General features: G+C 43.2%; 1 protein-coding gene across 1 annotated transcript in view; it reads right to left on the bottom strand.

Annotated features, from left to right (window-relative positions):
- The window catches only part of ABCD2 (ATP binding cassette subfamily D member 2), a 91,803-nt gene that overhangs the window by 47,492 nt on the left and 31,651 nt on the right, over window positions 1-12,660 (bottom strand). The window contains exon 4 of the mRNA XM_033959419.1: window positions 4,695-4,863. Coding sequence (XP_033815310.1) covers window positions 4,695-4,863 — 169 coding nt within the window. The remainder of the gene's footprint in view (window positions 1-4,694; window positions 4,864-12,660) is intronic.

The following is a 12,660-nucleotide window of genomic DNA, read 5'->3' as shown; positions in this document are numbered from 1 at the left end:
ATACATGAGATCTATTTGCATGCACTGCTTTCAATGCATATTCATTGGGGAAATCCTGAAAACCTGACTGGAATACGGCTCTCGAGGACCGGAATTCCCTACCCCTGCTCTAAGTCAATAGATATCTTAAAATAATAGTTTATACTGAAACTAGTAAAAAGATAAGCAGAAAGTATGGCATTCTAGATCGGGGGCGTAGTTACATAGGGGCCTGAGCGGCGAGCCTTGCCCGCCCGAGTTTGGCTTTCTTGGCATGACCGTGTGGTGGCGCCAGGGCCAGACTGCAGTGCCAGTCCCACTTGCAGCAGCACTGCGTGTGTAGCCCAGGATGCCACCTCCAAAAAAGGGTATGTCGCCGCCCACCGTAGTCCCAGCGAGCAGGCGGGGCTTGGTGATGCACTCTTGTTCTAGACTGCTTCAGTTCAAAGCCCATCCTTAGAAAAGCCACCAACTTTGCCTTCCCCAAATCATCCAGCACCTTTTGAAAAATAGAACAATTTGATGATTCCTCGAATACTTAACTCCATAAAGTTCTATAGAGCTAGGTTCATCTATTTCAAAGTTACGAGAGGAGAGTACACATATACAAATCATATGCATTATAACCTTCATGGAGTAGACAGTAGAGACTGTCTATTAAGGGGGGAATTCATCAATAGGCACTAAGCAATGTAACGCAACTAACCACATTTGTGTGCTAACAATCAGTGTGCGCTAAATGCAAAGAAACCCATAGGAATATAATGGGCATCTTAGCAGTTAGCGTGCACTAACTTGCTTAGCACCCATTGATGAATCCCCTCCCCCCAAGGTGTACCCATATAGAATAGCCTAATAATAATAGTGCTTCACTAAAGGAAATAATCAGACAGAGGAGTTATTATCGATGTGTTCAGGCTAAGGAGTGAGTAAGCTGAAAACTGTGAAAAGGGAAATTAGCCTGAAAACCAACATTTCCAAGGAGATAAGACAACCAGCCTAGTGCCTGGTTCATCTCTTCGGCTATACAAGCAGTTTGCCATCGCATTCCAGGCTGAAGCCATCAAATCCATTTGTTCGTCTTCCCCAGCATTGCACTATAAAAGATCGAGCGCTTTTCAGGACAGACCTCATTTTCCTGGGTGCCACAATGTCTCTATGAGGCCACCGCTGCAGCCTTGAACCCCAAGGCTAGCACTTCAAATTGTCTCTTAAGGATCATTCACCTTGTGATCTTGTGTATTTTTTAACATAATGCCTCCCTCACTAGGGAGGGATGTAAGTTTGATTTACTTGAGCCACTGTAGAATCTACCTCTGATTAAACAGCTGCTGAAATTTCAGAGCCACAGGTTAAAGCTTAGACATAGTTTTGATCAACCTTAGGGAGCCTTCCAGAGACTCCCATTGCTCAGTGACTAGCAAGGTGATGTCCGGGTGCACGGGAAAAAAGATGGTCTGAGCATTTCAGCTGCTCATAACCATGCACTGAGATGTTGATGGATGTTTAAGTTCCAGCTTCAACTCCCTGAGTGCCTCAGTAACAACAGATGACATAGAAGCAGACTTGAAAAGTCGGCGCACAGATGGCTCTTCTCCCTGGTCAAGTGTTGCTATTGCCTTCTGACTCCCGGTCCAAACAAAGATACCCAAATCCTCCAGGGAGGAAGCTGCACCCTGGGATAGTACAGGCATGGAGTCTGACCTTGAATCCTCCTGTTCCTCCTGGTGATTCAGGCTAGGAGCCAGGTTCCTTAGCTGCAGGGAGGTCTCCTGGAGCGGGATCATACCCTGGTCCAAAACCAAAGTGCCTATAGGCAGCATAGAGAGTCCCAGACCTGTGATATAAGCTTTCCACAGCAGATTAACAAAATCCGGGGTGAATCCCTGAATAGTTGGCCCCATAGACACTAGCAAAACCTCAGACTGGCTTCTCTTGGGCTCCATAGTGTCCACATGCTTGATTTTCATGCTTTCACTGATTGTGGGATCCAGGAGGGATTTCTTCCCTGCCAAATAAGTTCCTTGCAGTTCCCCAGCCCTAGAGGACTCAGAGAAGGCCAAACCCAAGGCTTCTGCCCCTCCCTCTTATGCCCCGTGGCATGCTATATATTGGTGTTCCTTGGCCTAACATCCAGCGCAAAACTGACATGATATAGGGGTAGAATAGCCTGAAGAGTCCATCCCAATCAATTCTAAACTAAATCAAGGGGATTTGAGGCAGATAGAGGCTTTTGAAAATAAAAGATCTATTAAAATCCAAAATGGCCACCGCCAACAATTTTGCACCAAAAATGGCCTGTGGGGGCTCCTCTGAAGTTCAAAAAAATTCAGGGAAAGGTGTTTGAGGGAAGGGGGACCCTATATCTTGCCCCAGAAACCCTGAAAAATAAAATTTTCAGACCCCCCCAAAAAAATTTTCCCCATAGGGAATAATGGTTTGTACACACTGTGTTGTGTTGGTGCCTGCCTGTGTCAGCTTTCCTGTAGCCTGACTGAATGGAGAAGACTTTCTACCTCAAAACTGTTCTAGAAGTGATCCAAAACTGGAGATCGTTAGGCTGCCAGTTAGTCCAACACTAATTGTGAACTCAACCCCCACGAATCCTTGCAGTGCAATGAGGGAAGATAAAAACGCAGCTGGCTCCCTGAAACCCTAAGGGATTAACACAGGGGCCCCACAATCTGCACTCAAGCCTCTAATAAATCAGAATGCGAGCTGGCTCCCAGGGGAACGGACTATGAGCTTCAAACATGCACAAAGCAAGCCGGCTCAGCAGGTTCACCTAGGGGTTGCCCTGTGAGCTGCAAACTGCCCTTGCAGAGCCTGCATCCTCTTCCAGGCAGAGTTGACCCATGTCTGGGAGCCTCTGGGCACCAAAGTCTCATAAATCAATGAAAATCATCTCAAATACCATCTCAAATCACTTGCAGAAGAAAAAACTAAAGAAGACACTATATACTGTACTGGTGATGGAGGAGGAGCTGAAAGAGCAAACAACTCACGACCAGGGGATGGTCACCTAGAGTACAGACTCCTATGTCTTTGCAATGGAATTAGGTAGTGATGGTCACTGTTTCTTTTTAAATGCTGACTGCCTTGGGCCTGGGGGATCTGCTGGGATTAGACTTTGGCTGGGAGGCAAGAGAAGGGATTAGACCTTGGCAGAAGCTCAGGAGGGATGGGAGATCAGTTCCAATTTTTGGGCTGGTACCCAGAACTTATGCAAATGCTGGCCACAGTTCCCTCTGGAGCAGGAGTCCTCCAATTGCATTGCTGTCATAGGGGGCAGTCCTTCAATATTGTGTTTTAAATCACTAGGGACAGGCAGGTTCCCTGAAGTCCTTCAGAGCTTGCCTGATCCTCACTATTGAAAATGTGATCGTGAAACAGGTTCCCCCCTATACTGGCAAGAATATAGGTATGCCAGCTCACCTTGCAGATAGTGATATAATTTGCTTTTCAGATATAAATGGTGTTTAAACAAATAAAAGTGCAGAAACTTTTTGAAGAACCCTCATATGTGCCACTAAATATTGGTGGCTGGCCCGCAGAGTGCGATTCAAGAAGGTAGAAGTCTCTTCTGTCCATTTAAATCCTTTGACTATTTGGGCTGTTAACGATGTTTTTCAACCTACTACCAGCACCCAAATGACAATTCCAACACAACTTTGGTAATCTTAGAAAATGTTCATCTAAACAATTGTATGTACAGTGGTACCTCGGTTTACGAGTGCACTGGTTTGCGAGTGTTTTGCAAGACGAGCAAAACATTCGCAAAATCGGCGCCTCGGAAACCGAGCGTGCTTTGATTTGCGAGCGCCCCCCCCTGTGAACCGGCACCCTCCCCCCCGCGATCCAGCATACCCCCGCCGCCATCGGGACCCCCCCCCCGCCGCCATCGGGCACCCCCCACTGCCATCGGGCACCCCCCCACCGCGACCTGAGGTCCCCCCAACCCACTCGAACCCTCTTCTTACTTTGCAGTAGCCTCCGCAGCGGCACCGGCACCAGCATGTCCTGTGCGTGGTGCCGGTGCCTGAAGATCTGCTTCCTGTGCTGGGCCTTGAGCATGTGCGCATGCTCAAGGCCTGAGAGTTCACGTCGAACGTGAACTCTCACGTCGAACGTGAACTCTCAAGGCCCAGCACAGGAAGCAGATCTTCAGGCACCGGCACCACGCACAGGACATGCTGGTGCTGGTGCCGCTGCGGAGGCTACAGCAAAGTAAGAAGAGGGTTCGGGTGGGTTGGGGGGACCTCAGATCGTGGCGGGGGGGGGTGCCCGATGGCGGTGGGGGGGGTGCGGATCGCGGGGGGGAGAGTACTGGTTCGCGGGGGGGGGGGGTCTTCGGGGGGAGCAATGCCGGTTCTCGTGGGGTGGGGAGGGGGGGAACCTATCAAAGCGAGTTTCCATTATTTCCTATGGGGAAACTCGCTTTGATAAACGAGCATTTTGAATTACGAGCATGCTCCTGGAACGGATTATGCTTGTAATCCAAGGTACCACTGTATATGTGGGACAACTGAAGAGTGTTTCAACATATTCTTCATTTTCAGCACTTTCAAGAAGCAATTTAACAATACCATTGAATAATAAACAAATATCCTAGACTAAATCCTATGCACTAAAATAAAATAACGGCTGCAGCTCCTGAGAAACCAACACTTCAGTTTTGTGGCTTCCAAAACAGAAAGAATGTTTGAGTTAGTCACCCTTGATTTCTAAGGGTCCCTCAATGCGCAATTCTTTCCTGTCTCCATTCTTTCTGTTGTATTTGGTGTCTTGGATAACAGCAGCTCGTTTGTATATTCCCCTCTTGACTTCATTAAAAACTGAAAACATATTGTACACTCGAGCAGTGTAGCCTGCTAATTCTGTGACCTGAAAACAAAACAAATGTCACCATGGTTAGAATTCAGTCTTCATAAATAACCAACCTCAGGCATAATCTAGATTTGATTCGTGTTATTTATTTATTTGTGAAATTTGGTTTACCACATGCCCCTGTATAAGACTTTGGTGAGACCTCATTTAGAATATTGTGTACAATTCTGGAGGCCGCACCTTCAAAAAGATATAAAAAGGATGGAGTCAGTCCAGAGGAAGGCTACTAAAATGGTGCATGGTCGTCGTCATAAAGCACCCCACCACTGACAGGACTGTAGGTGGAAGACTCCAGCTCAGCTTAGAGCACAGGTGTCAAAGTCCCTCCTCGAGGGCTGCAATCCAGTCGGGTTTTCAGGATTTCCCCAATGAATATGTATTGAAAGCAGAGCATGCAAATAGATCTCATGCATATTCATTGGGGAAATCCTGAAAATCCGACTGGATTGCGGCCCTTGAGGAGGGACTTTGACACCTCTGGCTTAGAGGGACAATGGTACTGAATATCAGAAGTACCCAAATAACTTCTAGTTTTGCCTTCCATTGCTCCTGAATTGCCTTGGAACTAGCTGGGTAGTACTGAGGTAGCCAAAAAAGATTTCCAGTGGCATGTATGACCCCAGTGAGTGGTACTTTTCCAGATAGGAGCCACTGTTACCCACCAGATAAATGCCACTAAATCACGGGGACTTATTTCTTATGTTTGCATGGTTAAATAATTAATAGATGTTTGTCTTACATTATGAGTATATTTATGTTTTTTAAACAAATTCTAAGGGCCTATGCAAGGGTATTAGGCAAACCCTCAGCCTTGTGCCCCTTCAGGATTTCCCCTTCATTGACTTTCATAACTCTAAGCCCCCTCTGGTGTGCTGACCAAGAGGTAAGTAATGTCACCATACCATAATATTTACAGAAGCCATACTGGTGATTATCTAAAATATGGTGAATGCATTTGATTTGATTGCATCAAATCCTGCTGAGATGTTTGGAAGCAATTGGAATATCTGGTCAAGTCCTTAATTGGTTTAGGAGTTTCCTGGAAAGTCGAACTTACCAGATTCATTCTGATTATTCTTTTTCTCCTAAATGGAAAAATCTATATGCGGTGTCCCAGGGTTCCCCATTATCTCCCACACTTTTCAACCTGTATTTAACCCCCTTGGGAATTAAGCTTTCCTCCCTTGGAGTTAAGCTCTACAGTTATGCAGACGACATTACAATAGTAATTTCGATTGTAGCTTTCTCAAAGGATACTTTACAATTCATACTTACTATTTTAGAAACTGTAGAAACATGGATGAAAGATTTCAGATTGAAACTTAGGGCTTCTTTTACAAAACTGCGCTAGCAGTTTTAATGTGCGCTAAATAGCTGTGCGCGCTAGAGGCTAATGCCACCATTGAGCTGGCATTATTTTTGGCACGTAGCATGGGGTTAGCACACGCTAAAAACACTAGCGCAGCTTTGTAAAAGGTGCCCTTAATCCGGACAAAACAAAATTTTTCCTGGCTTCTCCTTCAAAGAAGAAGATCAAGGAGGATTCTATAAATTTGAACAGGATAACGTATTCCAGTCTACCAGTTATTAAAATGTTGGGAATCCACTTTGATAAAAATTTATCATTTGATATTCACATTAATACTCTTGTTAGAAAATGTTATTTTCTATTATGAAAGCTTTGAACAATTAGGCCATATTTTGACCTTTCCTCCTTTAAGCTATTGGTGCAATCACTTATTCTAAGTACTTTAGATTACTGTAACATCCTTTATTTGTCAATCTGTAAGAAAACCATCAAGAGGTTGCAAGTTATTCAAAATACTGCTGTTCGTTTGATATTCAGTCTGAAAAAATTCAACCATGTGACAAAATATTACCAAAAATTACACTGGCTGCCAATTGAGGCAAGAATATTGTTTAAGTTTGGTTGTAAATGTTTTAAGTCTTAACAAACTTGTCCTTAAAATAATAAGTCAAAGACCAAGAATCCTCCAATTATGATGAATATAAGAAGGAATTCTTTTCCAAAATCTTCTTAATCTTAACTGTAAATGGTACTTTTTAATATACTTTTTTTGAAAGGCGAAAAGACCTCAAGTGTTCACGGTCGTCTGCCTTTGGAACAAGTCCTGTCGACCAGCTGTGAACTATCATTAGTCTCATATGCTTTTCTTTTTATATTATCCTTTATCACTATTAAAATCTTTTTTTTATTAATAACTCTTTTAAAAAACTTTTAAATTTTAGATTTTGAATTTCAAAACTTAGTGATATAGCAAGCACTGAATTTAGTTTCAAGTTTTATAAAAATTTTGATGTATCGCAATATCATAAATTCAAAGTGATTTACAATTAAAAACGGGGTCTCAGTTACTAACTACAACAAACACATAAACATTACAGACTTATACATAGGGGAAGTGGGATGTAAAGTAAACAAAAAGACAATGGTGGGGGTAAGAATTTTAAAAGTGTAATTAAAAAAAAAAAGTAAATAGAAAATTTAAAAGATTTTTATGTATTTATTTAAATTTATCGGGGCCTGGAACAAAGGATGTGAAAGTTTCTGCAATGAATCGGGTCAAAAAAGAGAATCCGGCGATTATGTCTCAAAGGCATCCTTATACAACCAGGTATTGCTTCAATATTCAGGCTTAATAACTTCTTAAAGCAAAAAGTACTTAGCTTTTTTGAACCCAATGTAGTAGCAATACTGGCAGCTCATAGCTGTGTAGAATGGCTTTAGGGATAACTCAGCTGGTATTAACAGCTCTCAGCTGGGTTCCTCGTCATGCAATGCTTTGCTCAACGTAGCGTCTCCGTTTCACTCAAATATGAGCTTCCTCAGGAGATCTTCAGCTATATAAGTTAGTTGTTCATTCTCATTTAGTCATCATTGGGCCTCTCACTCTGCCTAAATCATACAACGGGGAGGCAAACTCCCTTGATACGCTTCAGTGGTCTTTACCTAGTTATTTTCTTGACCACTTTGAATTTGTTAATAGAAAATGCCCAACACAGGGTTCACGTATATTTGACTTTCCATCTATTAAGGCAGGGGTAGGGAACTCCGGTCCTCGAGAGCCGTATTCCAGTCAGGTTTTCAGGATTTCCCTAATGAATATGCATGAGATCTATTTGCATGCATTGCTTTCAATGCATATTCATTGGGGAAATCCTGAAAACCCGACTGGAATACGGCTCTCGAGGACCGGAGTTCCCTACCCCTGTATTAAGGGATGTGTTTATAAACAATTCTTTAACAAAATTCTACCTTATCAGGCCGGAATATGGGATAAACATCTTGCTAAAAATTGCATGTACAATTGTATTGCATAACAAGCTAAGAAGCCAATTTTTGACGCTAAATTAACAAGCAATTATTGGTGCAAGCTAAAATTAATTATGTTACATGCATAAATTTATGTGCATGATCCATGACTAAATTTTATGCATGAGTTAAAAAAGAGGTAGGTCATGGGTAGATCAGGGGTAATACTTCCAGGTACCCATGTAATTATAGAATATGGGCATTTTTGTCTAAATTTACCCCCTCTTTTACTAAGTTGCACTAACTGATTAGCACACGCTAATCGAATTAGCGTGTGCTAAACGCGTCCATAGACTAACATGCACATGCTAGTGTTCAGCGTGTGCTAATCAGTTAGCGTACCTTAGTAAGAGGGCCTTAGTCACAGGCATTTGCTCCACATTGTGCTTGGTGCAAATGGCCATGAATAAATGTATTTGCGGTTCCTGGGAGTAAGTGCTATTCTATAAACCGTGCCTAACTTTAAATGCAGCTTATAGAATAGCACTTTTTGGCACCAATTTTTGGGGCACTGTATATAGAATTTAGCCCTTAGTTCTTTAGGTTTATTCTCATATGCTTTCTGAAAACCACTGACCATTTCAGTAGCCACCATCTGGACCGACTCTGCCTGGTTTATATCCTTTTTAACATAGAAACATGATGACAGATAAAGGCCAAATGGCCCATCCAGCCTGCCCATCCGCAGTAACCATTATCCTTTTTGAAGGTGCAGCCTCCAGAACTGCATGAATATTCCAAATATGATCTCATAGAGACTTATGCTGAGGCACTATCATCTCCTTTTTCCTGTTGTCCATTTCTTCCCCTATGCCTCAAAGCATGGCTTTTACCATCACCTAATCCACCTGTTTGGCCTCTGTAAGATCATCAAATACGTATGATCAACCTCAAGTCTCACTCTTTTTTTCATGCAAAGAAGGGTATCGCTCGTTATTTTGGACTTCTGCCTTTGGCATTTGCAGCTCAAATGCATGACTGAATTTTTGAGCAGTAAATCATAGCTGCCACATTCTAGACTGTTTCTCAAGCTTTACTAGACCCTCCTCATGTTAGCCACAAGATCTTATATCTGGGTTATCTACCATCTGGGAAGAGGTCTATCCTGTGGTAAATTTTAGTATCATCCTCAAAAATTTCCATAGAGCACTTCAGTAATATTGCTTGCAAAAATTTTGAAAAGAACCAGACCAAGTACCAATCCTGGCTGCACACCACTGGTAATGTCCCTTTCTTTGAAGTGAAACCCATTTACCACCACCCTTTGTCACCTTCCACTCAATCACCTAACCCAGTCGATCATTTTAAGGCAATGTCCCCCAAACTTTCTAAAGAAAGTGGCCGCAGCTCGAGGCATCCGGAAGTGAGTGGGTGTCGCCGTGATGACATCACGCACACGTGTGACATCATCACATCGATGTCCACGCATGTGCGAAGGCCCTTCAGACGGGCCCCGAGATGCCAGCAGGAGAGAGGGCTTGAGAGAAGGAGAGGTGCTGGTGCCAGCCGATTGCCTAAAGCAGGGGTGTCAAAGTCGGTCCTCGAGGGCCGCAATCCAGTCGGGTTTTTAGGATTTCCCCATTGAATATGAATGAAATCTATTTGCATGCACTGCTTCCATTGTATGCTGACAGATCTCATGCATTTTCATTGGGGAAATCCTGAAAACCCGACTGGATTGTGGCCCTTGAGGATCAACTTTGACACCTTTGGCCTACAGGATGTGCCTCTCACCATGAAAGGCACATTCTGTAGACAGTCTCCTCCCCAGTGTGCTGTGACATACTCCTGAAATCTCAGGAGGCACACAGTTTGTGATACACTGTTTTAAGGGCTATTCCAAGGGTGCTCGTTAATAAGTTGCCCATGAAGAATTGTGTTAGAAGCCTTTCTGAAATCTGAGTACAGTACTCCGCCGAAATTGAACGGAGCCCCCGTGAATTTTGAAAAACCGCAAATGCGGTTTTTCGCCTGTCAAAAGGCAGGGGAGGCAGGAGAGGGCAGCTAGAGTGCTGGCGGGTGAAGAAAATCACTCACAGTCTGCTCCAACCGCCTCTTCCTGTAGTAAACTTGGGCTTCCACTTTTGTCCTGCACTGTGTAGGAGCTTTTACAGATTGTTTGGCTGTTCACTGCGATTCCAGTCGTTATCTATCAGGTTTCCTGCATAAGATATCAATTAGGACCCCTGAGAAAGGAGTGTTTCTTCAAAACACGGACCGTGTCGGGTCCGGGTCATCACCCCTTTTGGATACAAACTGTTTTATGATTATGTTTATTATTTTTTATGATTGTTTATTAAAAACTAATTTTTATGTTAGTTCAATTAAAGACTTGGCATCTTGTACATCACTACTGCAGTTTTTGCCTTTGTTCTGTAAAGTCGGGCTACACCAATCAGGAACTGCTTTGACACGCAGCTCCTGATTGGTGTAGCCCGACTTTACTACAGGAAGAGACGGTCAGAGCAGACCGCGAATGAGTGAGTCTGTGATTCGCAAACCGCGAATGCGCAGGGGAACACTGTATACCAAATCTAGCATATTCCCCCAATCCAACTCTCTGGTCACCTATTTAAAGAAATTGATAAACTTATCTGACAAACTAGTGCCTGTAACCTTTCTCAAGGTATTTGTTAGGGTGGGTTTAAGGAGTAAATATATTAGTTTCTTCAAGAAATAGAAGAAATCCTATAAGAATAAGTAAGATCTGAAACTGCATCAACCCCTCCTTTTATCAAGCTGCGCTAGAGGTATTTAGCACAGGCCAGCACGGTAAATGTGCTTCGAAGCAATTACCTTGCTGACCCATGCTAAAATCTTCTAGAGCAGCTTCAGAAAAGTGGGGGAAGTGGGGGGGGGGCAATAGAAGCAACTTAAGTTAAATTAAGGAAAGAAGGTTAACATCTACACACAATTCTAGTTACTGGAAATAAAATCCAAATGGATAGGATACTTTGAGGAGACTCCAAATTTACCTGGACAACAATGAAGACATTTATTCCAAAATGTACACCTGAATTGTCTGTATAAAATGTAGATTTAATACAGTTATGCACATTTCTTCATGAATAGATTAAAACTTTGATCACCGTGTAAATACATTTTCTTTAGAAAAAAAAAAATCATAGTGGACAAGAAGTGGATTAGAAAATGGAGAGGAATAATGAGTCTACTCTGAATCCAAGATATGAGAGTGAGAATCACTTAAGCACTATGGGGCTCATAATCTAAAGAGAAAATCCTAAGTCCTAAGTCAGCACTTGGATGATCATAAGTCAAAAACATCCAAGTGCCGATAAAACTGGGTTTGGACGTATTTAAAAATGACTTAGACCTTCATAGTGCCGCTGAACGACCAAAGCTAAACGGGGCGTTTCAGAAGGAGTGTCAAGGGTGGGAGTTCGGCGGGTCGTGGGCCAGCTTAGACTTAGTCGTACAGCATGTATAACCAAAAGTTATACAGCACAGGATCGATGGAACTTGGACGTTGTGACTTAACCATGTAAAACATGGTCTAAGTCACAAAAACCCACCTAAAGTCACCAGATAAGCACTGCAAACACATAAAACAGATCCCACATACTACCCCAGTGATCACCGACCCCCCCAACCCCATAAAAATATTAATCACACCTTTAAAATTCAGCCTCCAGACCATCATCACCTGGCAGCCAGGCATAGGAAAGCCTAGTCGTCCAGCACAGAGGCGGCTTAAGCCGTCTTGGGGGTGGGTTAGGGATTCATGCAGAGGAGGACCCATGCCCATAAGCCCCTGTAATCACTACATTGATACTTAAACATGTGCACTCCTCTATACAACCCCCAAACCCTTTTGTACTGGCATATAAGTGGCTCCTGCAGCCATAAGGGCTATTGGAGTAGTAGATAAGTGGGTCTATGGGATTCTGGAGGTGTTTAGGGGGCTCACCGTGACCTATAAGGGAGCTGTAGTGAGGAGAAGACATGCACCCTTTTTGTGAAGTTCACAGCAGTGCCCTGTAAGGTACCCCACTATTTAGGTGCCATGTCTGGGTGTTCAGTCCATCACTTTGCAGACCCCTCCCACGTCCAACAGGGCTTGTTCTAGGCATTTTTGACTTGGACGAAAAATTGAATGAAAATGTGGTATAAAGATGAAAATGTGGTATCAGATCGGCAGGACGTATAGTTAGACGATTTTCGAAAGAAAAAAATTTTGGACGTATTTTTTGAACATATGTCCTAGGCTGTTTTTTTACTTTGGACGACTTGCAACTTAGACGAAAACGGACAGACATCCCTTTCGATTATGCCCCTCGATAGATTCCTCTATTTAGAGTCTAAGAGGTCACCCAAGAACCACACAAAGAGACACAAACATTTAGCAGTTAAACCTTCTATGTACTGGCCATGTGCCATTCTATTCACCTTGTATTGCATTACAGAATGTAACACAGTTTTTTTCCTGGGCAATAAGGACC

The sequence above is a fragment of the Geotrypetes seraphini genome, chromosome 9, assembly GCF_902459505.1.
Source record: "Geotrypetes seraphini chromosome 9, aGeoSer1.1, whole genome shotgun sequence".
NCBI lineage: Eukaryota > Metazoa > Chordata > Amphibia > Gymnophiona > Dermophiidae > Geotrypetes > Geotrypetes seraphini.
This window is presented reverse-complemented; position numbering and strand designations above follow the sequence as displayed.